Source organism: Notechis scutatus, chromosome 2 (genome assembly GCF_049901735.1).
Source record: "Notechis scutatus isolate UNSWTSFEM ecotype Mainland chromosome 2, rNotScu1.2, whole genome shotgun sequence".
Lineage (NCBI taxonomy): Eukaryota > Metazoa > Chordata > Lepidosauria > Squamata > Elapidae > Notechis > Notechis scutatus.
Window position 1 is genome coordinate 141,413,172 of NC_142010.1, and position 23,614 is coordinate 141,436,785.

General features: G+C 42.1%; 1 protein-coding gene across 10 annotated transcripts in view; it reads right to left on the reverse strand.

Annotated features, from left to right (window-relative positions):
* Positions 1–6,525: 6,525 nt before the first annotated feature.
* The window catches only part of ZNF385A (zinc finger protein 385A), a 178,050-nt gene continuing 160,961 nt past the window's right edge, over positions 6,526–23,614 (reverse strand). For all 10 annotated transcript variants that reach the window (XM_026677256.2, XM_087956431.1, XM_026677255.2 and 7 more), the window contains 4 exons: positions 19,161–19,499; positions 10,594–10,772; positions 8,712–8,807; positions 6,526–8,570 (listed from right to left, as the gene is read on the reverse strand). In XM_026677256.2, coding sequence (XP_026533041.1) covers positions 8,340–8,570; positions 8,712–8,807; positions 10,594–10,772; positions 19,161–19,499 — 845 coding nt within the window. In that variant the 3' untranslated portion in view covers positions 6,526–8,339. The remainder of the gene's footprint in view (positions 8,571–8,711; positions 8,808–10,593; positions 10,773–19,160; positions 19,500–23,614) is intronic.

Consider the following 23,614-nt stretch of genomic DNA (forward strand, 5'->3'; position numbering starts at 1 on the left):
CTGGATTCTGGTTTAGGTACCAAGTATTAAATCAAGTAAAGATGAATTGGGGAGGATATTTTCCCTGCAAGCATTGTTATGACCTGGGGCCAGAAAGAATAGATCACAATATCATTTAGAGAGCTGACAAGGCCATGCAATCCCACTCAATGGGAGATGAACAATGGGATAACTTGTTTGACAGAACCCCAGTACTCAGTTTATGTTTAGGACCAGACGGCCCGACTCTCACTGGAACTCAAGTGAGCCACAGTGGTTTTCTTTTTGGTGTTGAGATTGCCATGGGAAAGGTCTAGGTTTCTGTTTTGTTAAGATGTAGCCTTGGTAGGAACATAAGGTCCTATGAAAAAGAATACAATAAAGATGTAACATACTTCATAGTCCATGTCACTACTGCTGTGAGGTTAGCCTTTGCCCAAAGATGGAAAGGTAATGAAATGCCAGACGAGATGGAAATAATTAGGAAAATTTGGACATGTGCCGAAATGGACAAAGTAACTCAAGAATTAAAAAAATAAGACTGAACCTGATTACTACAAAATTTGAGAGAGTTTTACCACTGATTGAAAAAAGAAAGGAATAAGTGTATTAAAAATGACTAAAGTTTATACATATATGTAAATTTGTATTATTCGTTATATGTGTCATTTGGTGATGTAAGACAACCTGCCAGGTTTTAGTTACGGGTTAATGTAACCTTTAGGGTAGCTTGAGCTCTTCAATTCCATCCCTGATTTAAATCCTAAATGTAGAAAGTTGTTTTATACCTGGTCAGAATTTGTCAGTTTTCTCCAGCTGAAAAATGTACCTGAGCAGCTAAGATCTCGAGAAACATTATGTAGTCCCACAGCCATCGGATTTGTTCCATGGAGCTGCCAAAAAAGGCAATTATTGCCTTTGAGTTACCTTTCCTTTAAAATGAGGATGTACTTCAAGCTATGTCAGATGAAAGGTCTATCTTTTACATGGAAATGCCTACGTACCATTTCCTAATCTGTGGATAGAGATAACAGAGTTCCTGGTGATAATTCCATTTTGCCTCTAGTAAAGTGACTTTCAGGCTTTAGCTAATATAGACAAGAATAAAAAGCATTAAGGCTCAATTTCCTAAACCTTTGGCATCTTTGAGAAGAAGAAAAAAAAAAGAGTCCATCGTTCAGAAATGAACTATTATATATTTGAGGGATAATTCTGAGGGAAATTAGCAGGCAACCCTTGCCACCAACCCAAGTTTTTTTCTGTTCTTGACTTCAGCCTCTCATACTGTATTGTTAAAACGTAGTTCTGGATGATGTCACTGGATTCCTATGTAACTGTAATATGCACAATCCCTGTATCAATGCTCAAAAATGGACTAGCAAAAGTGACATCAATAGGAAACAAAGAATGCCTTTCATGAAGCAAAATGTTTTGAACATGACTTTAGAAGCCCTGTAGCCATAAAAACCTAATGTTTTTACATGTAATGTTGGACAGTCACTAGTAGTGAGTCCATTTAAGTAATCCACTTCATGATGATAAATAAAATCATCAGCCAGTGTTGATTTCTGCCTTGTCATCTTGACCACGGCATTGTCCTTCTGCCCATAGCGATAACAAGTGTCTTTTCTATTCTATTTATGAATCTATTTATCAAATCATCGATGTTCACATTATATGGCCTATTCTGTTATTCTGCACATACAACCGCACCAACATCATTACATAATTTCTGCTCACAAACGCTTTGTCACTAGTTTCTGAAAACCAAATGGCTTTATATGAAGAAGAATGTAAGGGAATATACTTAGTATGGGCATGGCATCATTTTTGTCTGTTGCTTATCCAGTAAGACTTAAGGCAGCCTTTTTTGCAAACACATCCCATAGTTTTTGCACACATACACATTATGTACATGCTTCAGAAATGATTAAAAAGAAGACCTTCAAAACACAAGGGATGGATAGCTGAACAATTCTTTAGAACAGCTGGTTTATGGCAACAAGTCATTAAAACAGCCACATCTTTCAAAAGACTCCTTAAAACCACTGCATCTGCTTTTGACTTTGTGCAGAAGACTAAAAGTGACTGGCTAAAAAATTGCTCTGTTTGCATGTTCCAAAGCAGCTTGAATCACTTTTTAAAAATTTGTATAAGCTGTATGTATAGGCTGACTATACCATGTACACCCATGACAGTGCACTGATGTCTTATTTTACTACATGTAGACATCTGGGAGAGCTTACAAGTTTCATGTTAAAGGTATGTAATCAACATTCGTGCCAGGACTATGGCATATTCAAAAGTGATGTCAGAGAAAAGAAAGTTGAAAGATTCCACAATAAAGCAATGACATGGACCTCTGCCTAATTCAAAAATGTCATTTTGGAACCACATTGTTTAAAAATTTCCAGACTGCAAGCAAATAAAGCAAAAGTTTTGTAACATACGGTTGAAATGGTATAGAAACTCGAGTAGATAAATAAAACAAATGTGACTTGGGTGAAGGCTGCCTCTCTGAATTGGCTGAGATATTTGGAAAAAGAGAATTAAATTAGTTCCTTTGTGATCCAGAGTACTGTGAAGCGGGGGGATTGCTGCCATGATCAGCATCAGGGCCAGGCTAGGCTAGTAACTTGGAAAATACACAAAGGGTGTATATGTGTGTGTAATTTAACTATACATAGGCAGGTGTCCAGAAATACCATCTAGAGTTATAACTTGGCAACTTTTAAAAGCATTTTTGTTTGGTCAGCTCAGAATTCTGTCAAGGAAATTGTAGGCAGTGGTTTTGGGAAAAGGGGGTAAGATGTACAGTTATGGGATAACTTGCCCAAAATTCTCAGCAGGAAAATCATCTCTTTAAGGAATGGGCAGTTGAGAAATAGGAAACATAAACGAATATAAAATACATAATTTTATGGGGTAAGCACATGGGAGGGGACAGAAAAAGGCCAGGATTACCTCTTACTATTCCAAAGATACTCTAGTCAGTTTACTTTCTTAGATAATAAACTCACAGTCACTCCTTCCTGTTGGGAAATGTTAGCAAACTGAGGATATAATGCTGAATCAATATATTTTAAAGGAAAATAGTAAGTAATAATATCATGGTTTTTTAATGACAGCAGGCCTTAGACATGTCCCATCACTATGGCTATTCTACCTGGCTTTCAAAAATCCCAATAGTACTAGATGGCAGAAAAAAAAACTACAGAAAACACTGTTTTCATTTCATTGTTATTTGGATTTTGGCAGCCCAGGTATGGTATCTCCAATTTTTTGCCAGGAAATGGGACAGAACCAAACATGGCTGTTAGACCTGTTGCTTCTCTGCAATGGATACACTACTGTGGATGGAGAGACATGGGAAAACAATAAACTCTTGAACACACGTCTAAAAATCCACATTGGGGGAAAAATATATCTTCATTATAACTTGTATTTATTTTTTCATTCTTAAAATACTCCTATGGGATGATAAAACTACTCAGAGGAATTTCACATCTGGTATCCTTGCTGGAAAAGTATGCGGAGTCCCATTGATTTCCCATGCTTTGGGGACTTCTGCTTGTGTGCTGAGGTATCAAGTATCTCACATGTAACCTTATGAACATTAACAGCCAACTGGTCCCAGGTGTCTATAACACCTCATGATATCAAAATAATGGCACATCATGACATAATCTCACAAAAAGGTAACTTAAAACTGAATGATACCATCGAACCCAAATCACAGTTTGTGCCTCGTGTTCCGTGTATCCTTTGCCACCTGTGGATGCCAGCATCTCTAACCCTTTGGAATTAAGAACCAGAATGCCTGAATTGCACAACCATTTTCAGGGAATCTTCCCAATAGTTTTGATTGACCAAAAGTCTTGTTGTGTAGCTATAGATAATCCTCGTTTAGCGATGGCAATTGATTCTGATGACTCGGTTGAAATTGTTGCTAAGTGAATATGTGAGAGAGATGCTGCGAAGAGCAAGAGTTGCTGCCACCTCATTCAGATAACATTCAACAGTATTCTATGCCTTGGCCTGTTTTTCCTTCTTTCTTTACCCCTTTGCAGAATGGAGAGATTGCTTAAGCAAGTTGTCTCTGTCTGAGCTGCTTTTCTCCGAGGCACAGGCTAATTGCAAGTTAACAAACTCAAGTCAGTGACATTAATTAGTTAACTAGAACCTTCCCCTGGCTGGCAGCTACTGCCTGAAACTGACCGGACCAGTTAATCAGTTTCTCACTGAAGGCTTTTATTGTCCTCAATGCTGCATTGATTGGGAAATGATTTTTCATTATCATCATATTTGCGAATAGAAATTATTTGAGGCAGTTATTAAACAAGGACTACCAGTTTATTTTTATACATGATCTTGAGACTTTTGGGTCCATGGTATGAAGGTTCAGTGTTGGAAAGCAACAACAAAAGTTTCTAATAACTCCTGCCCATCTGCCTCAAGAATCCCTTGGGCTTCTTATCAATCCAACCCCTTCCGAGTTCAAAACTATACGGAGAGTTTCCAAGTTAGCAATCCTATTCTCAGACCGTCCCTTTGATTTGGGATCAAAGTCAGCCTTGATCATTTTTCAGATCTTTGTAATCATGAATGGCGAGATCACTTGTAAGGATTCTCTGACTCATGGCTAATTGAGGTACATATCCCTTCCCAAGGCAATTTGATTCCTCATACATCAGTGTGCTCTTCTGCCCCCTATTGGCAGGAGTCAGCACAGCACACTGCATGAATAAAGGACACTGGAGCAGCCAGGAGACCAAGAACTTATCGGAGAAATGCCGTTGAAGTCGCATGAACAGGACCCTCTCTAATCCATCCTTCCTTCCTTCCTTCCTCCCCTCCCTCCCTCCCCTCCAAGATAGAATTAAAACCATAGGCATATCTTTTATCTACTTTTTTGAGGCAGAGTCACTACCCACTACTAGTACAAGAAATACTGAGATGAGTATGAACAAGTAGTAGATGATAGCCTGGCTCAGATTTGGAAGGCATGTGCAAGTCACAGTGGTTTAAAGTTAAACTCAGTGGATGACAATGAGATTCCCACCAAAGTGCTTCAAAACTTGCCTTATCTTGCCTCGGGAGGCATTCTATGTCCACTGAGAAATCTATTAAATTTCCCTGGGGGCCATTTCAACATTATAGCTTTAATGGAGGCATGTTACAGATCAGCGAAGCGCACCACTTAAAACGGCAATGTTTCAAGTATCGAGGCTGCTTGACACATGCCAGGATGTGAATAGCATTAATATAATTCAGAATGAAATGAGCTAGGAGAATGCTTGCTTTCAGTTTTCCTTTTGTCCCCCTCCCCGTCCCCCCGTCCTGTCCGTCCGTCCCCCCCAAAAAATATGGTTTCTTGGTTTCTACCCTGGAGTTCTCAGATTTGGTGATAGCAGCCATAAAAGCTGTTCAGCTGAACAGATCAACAAGTTTGCAGCTTTCCAAGCTAAATAAGTTGCCCTTTTTCCTTGCTGGGAGAGTCACAAATTGGCAAATAAGAGCTGAGGCTGAAGGAAGAAAGCCTTCCCCCCGCTAAATGTTCCTCTCCTTTCTCCAAGGGAGGCAATTCTCAGGGTCACACTGGGCCTGCCTGCAGCTGTACCCCTAAAGACTGTCCCCCCCTCCCAAAACAAAAACAAAAGTAGAATAGACTTACCTGTTGGGCCAGAAAAGTACAAAAGGCAGCAATTCATTGCAACAAACCAAACCCAGGGCTTTATGCTACAGTAGCCCTCGACTTATGACCGCAGTTGAGCCCCAGATTTTTGTTGCTAAGCGAGGCAGTCCTTAAGTGAATTTTACCCCATTTTGTGACCTTTCTTGCCATAGTCGTTAAGTGAATCACTGCACTTGTTAAGTTAGTAACACGGTTGTAAAGTGAATCCGGCTTCCCCATTGACTTTGCACATCAGAAGGTCGCAAAAGGGGATCATGTGACCCTGGGACACTGCAACCATCATCAATATGAGCCAGTGGCCAAGCATCCAAATTTTGAACCTATGATCATGGGGTTGCTGCATGAGTTGTGTGAAAAAGGATCATAGGTCACAGTTGTAATGATGTTGTAATTTTGAATGGTCACTAAACAAGTCACGGGTGGCAAACTCGCAATATCATGTGGCATTTCTTTGCAGAGCTGGGGTGGGTGTGGCCTACGCATGATGCATCTGGCCCACGGGCCGCCATTTTGACACCCCTGTTGTAATTCAAGGACTACCTGTATTTGGAGCTCTCGCCTCACAATCCAGGAGGCTGTGGGTTCGATCCTAGGTAATAGGAGCTAATATTTGGAATAGACTCTCCTGCTCAAGCAGGGGGTTGGATTAGATGACCTCCAAGGTCCCTTCCAACTCCGTTATTTTATGATTCTGTTGGAGGCTCCTCTGTTCCTTTCCCCACTGAACTTTGGGCCCTGAGTGTGGAGGAAGGAAGTCCATAGTAATTTTATTAGGATGGATGATCCCAGCCTGAAATCATGGCTTCCCCAGTCCCTGACAGACAGGAAGACAGACCGAGCGCAGGCATAAATGAGCCTTATCATTTATTTTATTGTTATCAAGGAGCAAGGGAGGGAGGGAGAAAAGGTGCTATGTTGGGGGCAAAGCAGACAGTCCTTGGTGTCAGCAAGAAAGAGAGGGCGAGAGTCTAGCATGGTCGGACAAACGGTGGACAAGGGTCAGACTCAGAGGAGCGGAGGGCATCTGCGGAAGGAGGGGGGGGGGCAGGGGGTTGCCCCGTGGGTCATGCCAGTCGGGGGAAGGTGGGTCCTGTTCCCCTTCCATGCTGGTGTCTCTATGGCTCGGAATGTCAGTCACCGTTTGGAGAGAGGCAGGGAAGAATAGCAGGGCCGCAACATGGAAGAAGGTCTCCCTCCCTCCTTCCCTACAGTGTTTTGTTTCGAGCTGGGCCTTCTTCCGCTTGACAGAATGGGAACCGGCCAATGTCTGTTTCTGTGTGTACAAGTTTGCCGGAGGAAAGAAAGGACCCGACCTTTTGATTGTTCTTCCAAACCCGAAGGGCCCACGCTTCTACGGTACACACCCTACAGCACAGGCCATCTCTCAAGAGGCACCAACTGGGGTGCCTGCCAAGGGATTTACAAGCATCTGGAATTCTATGTGCTGTGGGGTGGGGCTGGCTGGAGGTGTGGGGGCCGCTTAATCCCCCAGGAAAAGAACAACCTGGCCTCTTGGCTAGCGTCCCCGTTCAACTGGGGAGAGGTGGGGGCCCCAACTCTGTAGAAATAGCAAAGGGAAGGCGAGGGAAGGGGGAGAGGTCACATTACCGTGGCAACAGCACAGTTAACCCAAAGGATGGTCTACGGGCAGGAGGAGATGCCAGCCGTCCCCCCCCCAACCCCGATGCTCTCGCTCTCTTAGCCAACATGTCATTTTCAGGCAAGCCGATGGGGCCTCCTCGTGTTTTTCTTCGCTTACAGGACAGAAAGTTCTGCAGATTGGGAGAAAACATGGACGAACGAGGGCTGGGTCTGCCTGTTGCTGCTGCTCAGCGCAAGAGGAACTGGAGGACATGGAAAAACGGGGCACAGTACTTGCTCTGCCAGTCTCTTATTTGAGGTGCCGTGGTGAGGAGCCCAAGGGGAGCCCCGTTGCATGGAAGCGCAGTAAGGAGAGGGGCCAGCACGGTGGAGGGGGATGGGGGGGGTGCTGACAGGGAGGGACCTTAGGGGATATGTACATGGAGGTGCTGGCCAGCATTATTGCAGTAGGGACTCTTTCAGGAGGCCCCGTCTTCTGTCCCGCACACACATATACACCCCCCCCCACTTCTCAGTGCAAGTGGACAATGGCTTGTATGAGTAAGGGGGGCAACCGCCCCCTTAGCTCTGGGATGAAGGAGAATTGCTTGCTGATCAGTCCCTGAGGTACCAGAACTGCCTCCCTTGCCAACGCGCCACAGAGTCCTGGGGAGGCACTTCCACTCCCCAACCTTTCGTACCTCGGAAGATGAGACCGACACGCACATGCACGCACAGGCACACCCCAAGTAGCACGCGCCCCACCCCCATCCAGCCCCCTGCGGGAGCCCAGCACTTGTGCAGATTTGGCTGAGATCCCGAGAGGGTGGAGAGCAGGCACGCCCGATGTGTGGGGATGCAGAAGGGTGGGCTTCTCCCCTTCCTCTTCTCAGAAAAACGATTCCATTTCCTGTCACCAAGAAAAAAGGACGGGGAGGAAGAGTAAAATGCTCCCTTCAATGGGCCTGGGTGCCTTGTGAGATTGCCGGGACTGGTTGCTAGTTACCAGGGGGGGAGGGCGGTATGGTTCTGGTGGAGCCAGGAGTCCCGGGATTGTGGCAGGCAGGTGAGTGGAAGGGCAGCATCAGTATGGTGAGAAGAGGATGGGTCCATGTGCAGTTCGGATGGGCCCCGGAGCCGGGCGCAGGAGTGGGTGTGTCAGAGGTGGGCCCTGCAGCAGGGGTGGCGTTGGGGCTGGCCGCAGCGTCAGGGGCGTGGAAGCTGCTGCTGCTAAGGCAGCTGCTACAGCCAGGGGATTTGGTAGCAATCCAGCTGCCAGGGACTTGGGAAGCTCCTTGGAAAAGGCCAGGGAGCCCTGCGGAGACAAAGAGAAAAAGAAAAAAGAGAGAGAGAGAGAGATTCAGTTTGGTTGTCTGATTAAAGAGGTGCCAATTATTCTGGTCTATTAAAGAACAGTACCACAGTTCATATTGGAAAATGCCCGTTATGTACTCACTGGCAGCTCTGCCATGCCACGCTGCTTCTTGTGCCGACTCAACAAGGGATTAGGCTTTCCAGCAACTCCATCCCGGTGCCGCCGGCTGGAAATATGCTAGAAAACCAAAGAGGAAGGAAGAGCTATCAAGCTAATTGACAAGTAAAGAATCCCGATTCCCTCACTGGATGTTGCCAATCCTGCCATGTACAAAAGGCTGACGAACTATCATCAGTATAGACCAGCCAAGAAACACAGTGGCCAAGTAAACTAATTCTACTGTACTATAAAGCTACATTAATAGAATTTTGCCTGTGTGAAAGTTCAACTCTTTCATCCTCTCCTTTACAGCCTGAGAACTTAAGAAGGGTCCCTTCTTGGCCTTTTGCTCCACCCACTATGCATTTGTGGGCTACGCTGCATTTTATCTGATTGCTACCTAGGCAGCATCTGTTTGCTATCTTCCAAGGTCTTTCTCACATATCTTTACATGAACTCAGATTCATGTTCATGAGAAATCCTTTGGGTGGTAAAATTTGTAGTTTTAAGGCTTCTTTGAGGACAGGTTTATGAGAGAGGCCATGGATAGGAGCACATGTATGTCCTATTCCGGACCCCTATCCCCCCCAATAGCAGCCCATAGTCCTAGGCAGGAGTAGCTCACAAGTGCAGAAATGGGCTCAATCAGGTAATTCCAGGGCAATTCCAGCAGGTCCTCCCATCTTCCATACCAATAGAAGAGCAATCTAGGTCAATTTGCATTTAATAAGCAGGGCCTGAGCAAGAACATCATAGGACCCTCATGATTAGAGTTAATGAATGCTTATTCTATTACCAAAATCAAATCCTGATCTTGAGAGTCAAAATCGGAAGCTATGAACTTTGACACGAAATCTCCCATCTTCTGAATCCCAGGAATGTGAGGGACGACTACCATTATAGGCAGTTCTCGACTTACAACTGTTATTTAGAGACCGCTCAAAGTTACAACAGCACTGAAAAAAGTGACTTAGGACTATTTTTCACTTTTTGCAGTGTCCTCCATGGCCCCATGATCAGAATTCGGATGCCTGGCAACTGGCTCATATTTATGTGTCCTGTGGTCAGGGTATCAGCTTTTGCGAACTCCTGACAAGCAAGTCCAAGAGGAAGCCAGATTCACTTAACAACCGTGTTACTAACTTAATAACTGCAGTGGTTCACTTAACAACTGTGGCAAGGAAGGTTGTAAAACGGGGCAAAACTCTCTGAACAACTGTCTGGCTCAGCAATGGAAATTTTGGGCTCCATTGTGATCGTAAGTCAAGGACTACCTGTTTTTTAGTAGGGAGAGAAATATACTGCGTGTACTTATGTTCAGAGACATCGCCTCCTTTCACATGGCACTTTTTTTTAAAAAAAATGAGCCTTAACAAAAGTAAGAAAACATTTTTAGGGCTGAAGCTTTACTATAAATTACATCCCTGTTGAGTTCCACCAACTGTTCTTCCTTAGGTAAAGGTTCCCTTCGCACATATGTGCGAGTCGTATCCGGCTCTAGGGAGTGGTGTTTATCTCTGTTACAAAGCTGAAGAGCCAGCGCAGTCTGAAGATGTCTCCGTGGTCATGACTAAACACCAAAGGCACACGGAATGCTGTTACCTTTCCAATAAAGTGGTCCCTATTTTTCTACTTGCATTTTTTTTTACTTGCTTTCAAACTGCTAGGTTGACAGAAGCTGAGACAAGTAGCGGGAGCTCACTCCATTTTGCGGCGCTAGGGATTCGACCTGCCAAACCGCTGACTTTTCTGATCAACAAGCTCAGCGTCTTAGCCACTGAACCACCACGTTCTTCCTAAAAAAAAAAGGGGAATTCTCTTCTGGTAAGAAGTTCCGACAAGGTGTCATGACTGCATTTCACACCTGTTTGAGCTGGACCTCCGAGTTAACTTTGACATTGCAGATTTCACAGTGGAAGGTTCTCTCCTGAGCACTGGGGTCTTGGTTGCCTGGTTCCCCTCCAGTTGTGGGACTAAGACGTGGATACGCTTTGATAGGCCCCAGTCCACTGCGCGCTTCCAGGATAGTCTTGTGCTTTGTACCTAGGAGAGTATATAACACAATACTGAAACTGCAAATGCTCAAGAGAAATGTCCACCAATCATTTCTTGCAGAACTTTTTCTCTTGTATGCTTCCTCCCAGGAGAACGCTGTGTGCAAAATTGGTAGAGACAGTCTAGTCCTCTACGAATATATACTTTATCTATAGTTCTTTTTTCTTTTTAATCTTAGGAGTTACAGTTCTACGGTTACAGGAATTTAGCCTATAATTCAGTCTGCCTTGTTGACAAACTAGAAAGGACACAGAATAGATTTTTCTGCAGTGACCTTTTTTTATATATAGAACTTATTCTTTAAGCTAGAAAAACCAATCAGGTTCCCCTCCTGTAGCGGCATCTACCTTCAGATAAAAGGCATTTTTTTTTTTATATTACAACTTTTTTGGCTATCAAATCACCACATTTTATATAAATTCTAAAATTCCCTTTTTATATTGTTACATGACCATTATATTTTAATATACATCTAAGTATTGCTTTTACTTTATCAGACTGTGTATATACATATGTGCACGCGCACACACGTATGCACACACACACACACCACACATTATAGCAGAAAATTTATACCCTGAGTCCATATATTAATTCAGAATCTACCTAAATAGCACAGAAGCTCTGTGATATTCTAAGTAAATAAGGATGGAATGTACTGTATGTTCTACTAACTAAATAAAGCAGGAATAAGCAAGGAGGAGTACAATATTCAAAATTATGCTTTGCAAAAAGCTAAATTCTGTCATTTATGTGTACTTAATAAAATGGGGTTCATTTATAGAGGGGGAAAAAAGGATTATTGGAGGACATTAAACATTTTTCCTCTGTTTGAAATTGAATTGTTTGAAAGAATTGCTTTCTAAAATATTGCATGTATGCAAAAAGATCATGACTTTAACAGAATATCAGAGTTGGAAGGGACCTTGGAGGTCTTCTAGTCCAACCACCTTCTTAGGCAGGAAACCTTGTATCATTTCAGACAAATGGTTGTCCAATCTTTTCTTCAAAACCTCCAGTGATGAAGCACCCACAACTTCTGGAGGTTAATTGTTCTCATTGTTAGGAAATTGATCCTTAGTTCTAGGTTGGTTCTCTCCTTGACTAGTTTCCATCCATTGATTCTTGGCCTGCTTTTAGGTGTTTTGGAGAATAGATTGACCCTCTCATCTTTGTGGCAGCCCCTTAGATTTATTGCTTATCTAAGATAATACCCTTGGATATTTTTTGGGGACGGACGGACATCCAATTAAGTATTGACATCCTTCAAATGCTAAATTTTGCACCCAGAATATTTATTTCTGGGTTTGTACAGCGTGCCTATAGGCATAAAAGTCCTGACTCCAGGCTCCCTATTCACCTGCTAAGTTTTATAAAGAGGGAACAGAGACACCTAGACATCTTTTAAAAGCACTGTTCTTTGCAGTAGAGAACTTAATTCTTGCGCTTAGAAAGCGTCACTTCCTATCCTTGATATTTCTATTTAAAAAGGCCAGGCAGGAGGAAATGATTTCTGCCATGCACCCCAGAGTTCCTGCCAATTACAGCAAACAATTTAGGGCCAATTAGTCTGAACTGGGGAAAAATAGTTTCCTATGACTGTATAATGCAGGAGTGGGCAATTATGGCCCCTTTATGATCTGTGGACTTCAACTCCCAGAATTCCTGGGCCAGGTATTTTGGGAGTTGAATTTCACAAGTTGTAAGGGGCCACAGATGCCAACCCCTGGTATCATGTATCAATGAATGTGGAGAGACAGGAAGTTTCTGGTTCAAATCTCATTAAAAAGCATAAGTTTATTATTTCCTGCATGCTCATAGCCTACCCTTAAACTGAAATTTGTTAGTTCTTGAGGCCAGGAAGCCTTTCCCAGAAATCCCATGTAGGAAGACAGGGCTGATTTCCAATCCACACTGAAGCATATATGGCTGTTTCTTTTTTCTTCTAAATATATACCGGTGTATATATATATAGGTTCTAAACATGTTGCTTAAAATGTTTATCTTAATTTGAGAAAATTAAAAGAGGGGAGAAGCTATGCAGAAAATGTAAAATAGTAATAAGATATGGAATAGAATATAAAAATGAGCATGAACCTGAATTTGTGTCTGTACGAAGAAATGTAACCTGGGATTACGCTACTTTCAAAAAAGATGTTTTATTTGTATTTTTTTTTCTCTTTGTGAAAACTCAAATAAAATTTACAAAAAAAAAAAGTTTATCTTAATTTGAACTTTTGACCTGATATAAGCGAAGGGCTCTGAATAATTTAAGAATGGATTTATCTATTCAATTTATATTGTTTAGGAGTACTAAACCTGGCCTGCAGAAATCCAAATTCACTGGCTGCAAAGATTGAAAGCAATGATATGACTATCTTAAACAATACTGGAGAGCTGCTCTGGGCCAGTAGTCCCCAAATATTATGATAAAAATGATATCTTAGCCATGTTTTATTCCTCATTCTGTTGGGCGTTTAGGATCATTGTTCACTCTATTTTAATATTCTTTTCCCTTGTCACCAATTCTCAGTGAATTAGTTTTCCAGCGAATGATTTGAAGCAACAGAATATTTTACAATGATATTTTTTAATAAAGTGAAGCCATGGCTTTCTCCCAGCACACATTTCTTCAAACTTTAGATATGTACTAATGAAGAGGCATGCATCAAGAACAGTGGTGAGATTCAAATTTTTTTTACTACTGGTTCTGTGGGCGTGGCTTGGTGGGCGTGGCAGGGGAAGGATACTGCAAAATCCCCATTTCCTCCCCACCCCACTAACCTGCTTTCCAGCTCTGTTCTTCTGTTTTAGGGCAACAAAAGAAGACCCAGCCAATCAGCTGGGACTCGGGAGGCAGAGAACAGATGGGGGCGGGGCCAGTCAGAGGTGGCATTTGCCAATTCTGCAAACTACTCAAAATTTCCGCTACCGATTCTCCAGAACTGGCCAGAACCTGCTGAATACCCACCTCTGATCAAGAAGTGCATACTGACCAAACAGGAGAGGCATCTTTAGACTTTTTTTTTTACTTTTTTTGCTTCAAGCCCGTCCTGTTTGCAAACTGCAGTGGGAAGATGCCTCGCTAATTATTCTTCAGGACCATTTCCTTTTCCCTAACTTTTAGCTGAAGACGCCTAACTTCATGTTCATCTTTTCAAACCTTTATGTGATCGTTTTTTTTCTTTTCTCTCAACGGACTTGCAGTAAACTATGAATCTTTGGTGCTTTAGCAGAGATTGGGGTGACCTATTGCCGGGGCTGGGATCTGTCCAGTTCTCCTTCACTGTTTTGGGCTGTGGTGCAGGCATTCCCTCGTTCTTCTGATCAGACTACTTTGCTCCATGGCCACTTCGATCTGGGACTGTGCCTTTGGTGCAAAGGGCCACTCAAGCGTTATATAGACTTATATAAACACTCTGACAGGTAGTTTGTGCAGCAAAGCAGCAGGGGCTGAAGTGGCAGAGGCCATGAACTAGCACCTGTCAACAGCCCCCAGGCACCCCTTGTTAAACAAAGCAACGCTCTTATTCTAATATTCTTTTCCCTTGTCACCAATTCTCAGCGAGTTAGTTGTTTCAGCAAAGGATGTGAAGCAACAGAATATTTTACAACGATATTTTTTAATAAAGTGGAGACATGGTTTTCTCTTTCTTGTTTCTGTGTAAGCAAGATATTGAGAGTGGGGGTGGAGAGAATGATGAGCATAAATAAAAGAGGAGCAAGAGGACAAAAACAAAAATTGTGAGAGACAGAGAAGTGCTAGCAATCAAGTAAGAGGCAGTGAAAAGAGCATGGCAAACAGGAGGACAGATGAAGCAAGTCTAGAGTCAGCAGGCCATGGAGCAGACTGGGTAATGCAGCAGGTGCTAAAAGAACAGATGGCAATGGAGGAAGCGATGGAGAGGGAGAGAAAGATGAAGGAGGGTGGAGCAAGAGAGACAGAGGAGAGAGAGAGAGAGAGCAAGCAAGAGGGCAAGTGCATAACAAACAAGCAAGGAAAAGAGACAACTGTGAACAAAAGAGATCAAGAGAGTGGCGGGGGAGGTGAGTGAGAGAGTGAGAGATGCTGATGGAGGGAGGGAGATGACAGAAAGGAATGGGCAGTGGAGTAAGCAGAAGAAAGTAAGACGAACAAAGGAGGAGGATGGGTGAGCAAGACAACTTCAAAGAAGAAAAGCAGAGCGAGTAGGCTAGGTGGATCAGCCAGACGGATCATCAGTAGGTTGAATTGGGGTATCTAGGACAAGCAAGAGAAGCAGAAACCCCCCCCACCCCCTGCCAATCCGATGCAGGGGTCTTCAAACTTGACAGCTGTAAGACTTGTGGACTTCAACTCCCAGAGTTCCTCCTTCAGTCATGTTAGCTCAGGAATTCTGGGAGTTGAAGTCCACAAGTCTTAAACTTGCCAAGTTTGAAGACCCTCGATCTGAACCCCTGGGCTCAAATCATTATTTTTAATCTCAGCAACATTAAGAGGTGTGGATTTCAGTTCCCAGAATTCCTCAGCCCGCAGCTCTTAACATTGATGGGATTGAGGAACACTGGCCTAACTCACTTCCACCCCGTTTTATGTTAAGGAGAGTGATTAGTGGGTGCTTTCCCATTGGCAGGAAACCCACCAATCACCTTCCTTAGCTTGTCCCACACCAAATCTGTCAGGACAGGGATACTTGCTTGACTCGCTCCTACACCAAAACACAATTCATTTGTCAGGACAGAGCGCAAGTGATGCCAGCATACTGTTGTGTGCTTCATGGACCAGAAGGAAGCTTGTTAAACTGGCCAGCTGGATGTGAGCTGGGATGCTATTGTTCTCCAGTTCTGACCCCTGGGCCCCTGTTTCCTGAGCAACGTCTCCTCTCCTCAGTTGCAGCTCCACAGGACTGCGTGAGGATGGGCAAGATGAACCAGTGGTAGGGAAGAGATGCAGCTGGAAGGAGAACCATTGAGCTTTATCCATGCTGATCTCCATCAGGCCTGTAAATTTGGATGGAAAGCTGAAGAACTGGTTTTCCAGAGGAGGCTTGAACTTGCTGAGGCTGTGAGCTCACTTTGTGGGGAATGTCTGTCTCGTTGCCAAGATATGCTCCGCAACCACACCCACAGCTCTTGCAACAGGGCCAAAGATGCACAGGATTAAGAAGAAAGGAGATTTTAAAAAAAATCTTAATTGGATGCACCCAGAGGAAGGTGTATCAAAAAAGAAGGAGTTGCTATCCTTCCTGTCAGGACTTATGGGTCTTCCACAGTTATCAAAGACAACCATTCAACAGGTGACCTCTTCACCCCACTTCAGCTCCTCTATAGGGGAAGGTGCACGTGTTGGATTTTGTTGTGATGCTTCTGGATCACTCCCAGAATACTCTACAGATGCAGTTGGGCTGGGAAGGGAATGTAGCAGAGGGAACCTTCACTGGCAGAATTTAGGCAAGAAAAGAATTGCAATAATATTAAGCAGAGAATCAGGAGGAGTCTGGTTCCGTCTTTTCTGATTCACAAGTTTTGAAAAAGATTCAACTGAAAACTTATGCCTTTTAATACAAGTTGTTAATCAGAAAAGGAGCTAGAACACAGGTGTTAAACTCGCTGTATCACGTTGCCGTCACATGACGTATTGCGACATTTACCTCTTCATGGAGCTGGGGTGGGCGTGGCCCAGTGGTGGGATTCAATTTTTTTTTACTACCGGTTCTGTGGGCGTGGCTTGGTGGACATGGCAGGGGAAGGAGACTGTAAAATCTCCAGTCAGAGGTGGTATTTTCCGGTTCTCCCAACTACTCAAAATTTCTACTACCGGTTCTCCAGAACTGGTCAGAATCTGCTAAATACCGCCTCTGGCGTGGCCTGTGAGTGACGCATCCAGCCTGCAGGCTGACAGTTTGACACCCCTGAGCTAGAAGGTCCTTCTGATGTTTTGCCACCATAGACTGATATGGCTCTCCTACAACGAAGAACAGAATAGAAGCACCAGGCTGTTTGTACCTTTCCTCATTTTCTGTTTTGAGGAAAGGTGTCAATGTTTTTTGAAGGGTACAAAACCACTTGTGACATCAGAAGGACCATGAATGGGGCTGGAAAGCCCACCTCAAACCCATGTGTTAATCAGAAGCAACAGAGCAGAATGGAAGAAAGATCAATTAGCAATAGCACTTAGACTTATATACACTTCGCAGTGCTTTACAGCCTTCTCTAAGCGGTTTACAGAGTCAGCCTATTGCCCCCAACAATCTGGGTCCTCATTTTACCCACTTCAGAAGGATGCAAGGCTGAGTAAACCTTGAGCCTGGCAAGAATCAAACTGCTGGCAGTCGGCAGAATTAGCCTGTAATGTTGCATTCTAACCACTGCACCACCATACCTTAGTTAAGGGTGTCAAGGCAAACTGGGGAGCTGATCCCAGCCACAGTAGCAATGCAGTGGAGCCAGCTCTGAGCTTTTCTGCTACAGCCATTAGGAAACAAGCTTTGCCCTCGTTTTACCTCAAGGCCCGTTTTTCTTTTATTCTGGTTTGCACTTGTGGGAGAAATAAAATAAACGCAGCTCCATTTTCAGAGCATTTACAAGGTCTTTGGTGTCTAATCAGTTAGTACTATGGCTGTGAAGTTATGCTCAAGAGCATTTGAAATTAATATCTATAAAACTTGAGAACTCAAAAGGGAGTCTGGAAAATAGGGTTTCTTGTCCTCTCTCTGTATCTAAAAAGAAGTAGAATTTGGGTGGGTGGGGGGAGTCTGCAGATTTGCCCAGACTTCATGATATGGACAGATAACAGAATTCTGTTGTCTTGAAAGACTGAGGTAGAAAAATTAAGGTTTGGTCTTTCTTTAGGTGTGGAGTAGAATATGCCACCTCCACACTTAAGTCTTTGCACCAATCGAAAGTCAACTGCACATTTATAAAACCCCATCTTATGAATCTGTTTCATAGCTAAGCTGCTTTATTTCTGATTCAGTCCCATTATATCCATCATCAGACTGAAGTAATGCCCTATTAAAATGGATTATTTTGTGTATTTTATTAAAAATTAAAAAAATTAAAAATGTTGAAACCTTGAAGATCTTGTGGGGAAGCCGTGTTTTCCAATTCCCTTGGTTCAAATTGGTGTTTCTTCCCTCCCAATTAAGATCCAGCTCTACTATCCAGCACGCCCTTTAAATACAGCAGAGGATCATATAATAATCTCCACACTGGAAGAATGGATGCAAAAACTCTTCAGAGTCAGCAGAGAAGGCCAAATTAACTGTTTTAATTAAAGAATATATCCATATTTCTTTCTACTCGGAAACTGCTTCTACACTTTGTGCTCAAGACAGAAAAAAATATATGAAATTCTGATTATAGAGAAGTTTGTTGTCATAGAAATGAATAGTATATATTAAATACATAAAAGTGAAAAAGTTGAAGTTGTATTTTATTATTTTTCTTCTACCATGCTGACAAAAGTTGGGAATCAGTGGGTTTTTTCCCCTTCTTTTTTCCTTATCCCACAGTTCTCTTTCCCTCCTTTTTCCTCCCCCATTATCTTTGTTTTCATTTGTATTTCATATTATAATTACACACACACACACACGCAAATAAAATAAAATAAAATAAAATAAAATAAAATAAAATAAATAAAATAAAATAAAATAAAATAAAATAAAATAATAAAATAAAATAATAAATAAAATAAAATAAAAAAAAAAATAAAATAATAAAATAAAATAATAAATAAAATAAAATAAAAAAATAAAAAAATAAAATAAAATAAAATAATAAAATAAAATAAAATAAAATAAAATAAAATAATAAAATAAAATAAAATAAAATAAAATAAAATAAAATAAAATAAAATAAATAAAATAAAATAAAATAAAATAAAATAAAATAATAAAATAATAAAATAAGCAGAGGAGTAGTGCCGGGAAGGGATTTGACAACCCAGCACCAGAAAATGGATCAGGGCTGGGACTCTGGATGCCATTCTTTGCATTCCTGAATTGGGCAGGTGAGAAGGGAGGGCATCAACAGATTTCATTGCTCAGCAGCAGGGAAAACAATTACTGGTTGGTTTTAAATTGCCTTAAGAAGTTAATTAGTGGGAATGCCAAAGCATGGCTCTGGTTATACGTATCTGGAACAACTAATTCCTGAATTAGTTTAATTTTAACTGTTACGTGCCATCACATGAGCTTCTCTTGTAAACATGTGCCTAGAAGGCTGGAGGCACGAACTCATGGTTCTCCACAGCTTCTGTTCCAGAAAGCACTGTTTCTCCTTTGCACAGAAATGTTGCTGAACTAACAGCTACAGGATGAGGGGCTATTTGATTTGACCTACCCCCTCAACAGTCCCTCTCACCAAAACCTACCTCTCAAAACTCTCCCCAAATACCTTTGTTATGTGCCTCAAGCTGAGACAGCGAGTTCACGGCCACTTTGCAGAGGGCACAATAGAGCAGCTTCTTGGCCTTCTCTTCATCGGGCTTGGGACTGCTGTTACTATGGGGTGCTGCCCCTGAAGCGGCTGGGGTTGCAGATGTGGTCGAGGTTTCTCCCAACTTGGTCCCCCAGGCTGGCCCACTCTTGGAACTCTGGCTTGGCTCCGGGCAAGCGGCCAGGTGAGGTGCTATTGCTGCTGCTGGAGAACCCAGGCAGGGCTGTTTCTCTGGCGAGGAAGGAGCTGGCAAGGGGGGCACCGTCACTGATGCTCCTATGCCGTTCAGCTGCTCAGCTGTGTAAGAAAATCAAGAAGAGAAGGAAAGAAAGAGAAGACATCAGGAATGGTGCAGAAGCAGAGAAGACATACACAAACCTCAGCAGAGTGTATAATTAGGAAACCAAAGATTGCAGAGGGGTTAATTATAGCCAGAGCTCACTACAACCTCAAGTATTTCTTTTCAATTCCAGGCTTAAGCAAGGTGCTAGCGTGGCAATAATAGATAACCACTGTACAATGTGCTCATCTATCTTTCACAGCCCAAATACCAAATGGCAATCACAGGTCTGGGATTCAGAGTGCCTCTCAATTTAAAAATTAATCACAAGGCCAGTGATGACAAACCTATGACATGTGGTGTCCAGGTAACACGCCAAATCTCTGGACCCTCTGGAAGTCACGCAAGAGGGCCCTGCTGTTGCACAGCATCTGGAACCTCCAAAATGCACACGGGAAGGAGGTGTGCTTTGTTTTGCAGACTGCAAGGCCACCCAAAAGAATTCTGCAAAGTTTCCAAGCTTCGTGTGACAAGCCTCGGATAGGCATGTTTTTTGTGAGAGACCAACCAAAAAATGTTTACCATTATGTAACTTTATTTATTTATTTTATTTTATTGGGTTTAGATGTTGACCATCTCATTATCCAAAGGGATTCTTTGATTGATTCTTGTGCAGCAGAATCAAGTTAGGCATTTTCTGAATTTTTGACATGCTGAGCCCAAAAGTGAACAGTGATGTTCACCATCACTGCACCAGGCTCAAGATTCCCTGTAGCCTTGAACCAGCAATCCCCAATTAATTGCAAAGCAGATGTGCCGGGCATCCAGAATTTCAAGACAAATAAATCTGTTTTCTAAAAGTATTATCCAAGCTTTTTCAAAATAACTTACATTAGAAAGAAACACAACATTGGACAATATAGGCAAACACTTTATAGTAATACGCTCAGAAACCATAACTTCAGCGTGCATATAAACAGATTATCACAGAAATTCAGTACCTTATACTGTCATTCATAGTACTCTCTAGGGCTTGGATTAGCAAAGCATATTTATTTCTGGAAATTATCATTTGTTGAAATCTAGCAGCTGCACATGCCAGTTCTTTGACATAAAGGCTATAGGCATTCATTTTTGCCTTCTATTTTAGCCCCACAGAATAGGCAGTCTTGAAGAAATGAGGTAGGCAGGCCCTGTGAACTCTGGGTCGTATGCTTAAGATGTCAAGAATAAAAGCATCAATACATCATTTGGCATATTTTAAATCTGAGCCCTGACATTTAAATTAGGTTCTGTGGTTTAAAATTAAATCCTGTTTTTAAATTAAATCTTGCCTTTGGGGCAAGATTATGGAGACCTTCTCTTTATGAAAAGAAAACAAGAAAGGCTGAGATACAGCCTACTAATATGCTGTAGTTATTACAATAATCATACCCAGGAGACTTCTACAGTCAGAAGAAATACTTGTACACTGCACATGCACTAGCTTGGCATAATTAATTCCACTGTCAAGACTGTGCAGCATTAAAATTTGTTTGTTAAACAGGCATAAATGCAAAGACTTAGATCATAAATTGCAGAAACTACAAAAGTTCTAGTAATACAAAACGAGCTCAATCCCTGTCAAAATAGCTAAGCAAATAAATAAAATGGGACTGGATCAGGTATGTTTGAAAAGCCACAATTCTATCAATCGATATTCGCTTACCATAATTTCAATCAGTTAAAGTTTTGGTTCGTTAGCCTATTGATTAACTGGATTAAATTTTATCATGCCCTCTGGAGCGGGGCAGCACAACGTGTGATCCATGGGAAATTCTTCCTAGATCTTTCTGTATTCTTAAAAGGATTTTGCTGCATCAAAGTATAGAAAGGTATTTTGGAGGGCAAGATTCTCAAGTTGGCAAGTTGTGCAGATATTTTGAATGTCAACATTCAAGGGCCAACTGAACTGATAAGTGATAAAGGATTTAAGTAATATCTGCCCAAGTTAAGGTGAAGTACGGGGAACAGTTTTTCAGATGTGTATGCTGGACCTTTATAATAACCTTTATAATATCAAACTGCACCAAAGTTCACTAAGGATTTTCCAAAGCTAGCTTGAAAATAAAAAGCAAACACTTGTTTACCCAAGAGGAAGATGTTGCCAACATTAAGATGGCACGCCCACCAAGGCAGATGGACAATAAAAGCTTGCCACCCAGAGTGCTTAGGAGTCAGGGTGCCTCAAATAGTGCAAATGAATTCATTTTTAAAAGCTTGCTTGCCTACATTACTATGTTTTATCTAAGACATCTTTCCCTTTGAAGAAGTACATCAATCTTCCTAAGTTACTTTTTCAGGTAAATACAGCAGTAGTTTATTGTCAGTTGGGAGACTCCGAATGGTCTTGCTCAAAGTGTGAACCTAGCAGCCCAAGAGAGAGGTAGGCAAGACCTCACTCCCAACTTGATAGTGTGTATATGTGTGTGTGTGTGTATCTTTACTTCACCTAGGTGTATGATGTTTAGGCAAGAAAAATCTTCTTGCAGGATAGCAGCCTGGAAATAGCTACCTCCTGACATAGGAAGAAGGCGGTGTGTGGGCAAGGAGAGGACAAGGCCAAGTGAACTGGAGATCTGAAGCCTTCACTGTTCAACTGACTTTGGCAGAAGCAGCATATGTCAACCCTTATAATTGTGCCCAGAATTCTTTTCTATCCCTTTGTAGCCAAACAAGCTATTTGGATGGACAAGCAGGCAATGATAATAATTAATCATCATCTTTTGTGCTCTTAAGCAGGTCCAAAAGAGATGTCAGGAAGTTTTTATGATGTGCCTGTTTTCTATCATTTTTTCCTTAGCATGTCATGTCCCAGGCATGGACCACACCTACTTCAGTTGGAAATACCTCAGTTTCAAACCAGAGGTTCTCATTGACCCACACCCACTTCTAGAGGACAGAACAAACAGTTTTGTCTTCCATGCCTTTCTGATAGTTTCAAAAAATGGAACTGATCAGCTTGATTCCATGCTATACTGTATGAATGTAGACTATACTATGTGAAATTCTTCAGAAAGAGGGATTGCCTTAATGGACTGTGGCCGTTTGATCTGGCAACCATTTTCTTCTTCATCCAAGCTCAAGGAGCACCTGATTCCTGTATGACTATTATAGAATAGTACCTGATGAATGGTGAGGGGCAAGATGGCTGACTGGGTGGCAAATAAATTTGATAATAATGATAACAATAGCTGCTCACACAACTATTCACAGCCCTTAAGGCCAGAAAAGCATCAACCTAAGCCATATAGTTATATTAGGCTTGTAGGGAACTGTGCTTATTGTTCCGTGACTACTCATCTTGTGTACCTTTTTTTGCACGTACAACAAGATAAAGTATCTTAAGTTGAAATCAAATCCCAATGGGTTCCTAGATATGCCCACAGTATGCTGTTTTCTTGCCAATATTCCCTTTTCCATGATGTGTTGAGTGATTTATATTTTTCCTGATTATTCACAAATAACTCAAGGCACGAACATATCCAATACATCTTCCTCTTATTTTCCCCACAACAACCCTGTGAGGTGAGTTGGGCTGACAGAAAGTCATTGGCTCAAAGTCACCCAGCTGACTTTCATGACTAAGGCGGGAATAGAATCCATATTTTTCTGCTTTCTAGCCAGGTGCCTTAATCATCACACCAAACTGGCTCTCGTTGTGTTGGGAATAACGTTAGTATGTTGCTGTTAAGTTATGTTGGGAATAAGAACACGGAAAGGTTCAAAATTTATATTGTCGATTTTTTCATCCTTGAGAATGCTTGTCTTTTATTCTACCCATTCGTAACTACAATTCCTCCATTTTTTTCCCCCTCTGATGAAAATTGTTAGGCTTTCTTTTTCTTCTTGTTCAGAATTGGCTGATCAAGGAAATATGATGACATCATAGCCAAATTTAGCTATGTGATGATGATGCTGAGAATAATCAAACCAACTGTGCCTGAGGACAATATTTCCTGCACGAGTTACTTGTGATTTCAGCCAGCAGGCTCACTAATTTCATGCTGAACCATCAAACATTTTCACTGTCTTTTACAAAAGCCCATTTCTGGCTGCTTAAACCATTTATATAAAGCAAATCTCTGAGCTT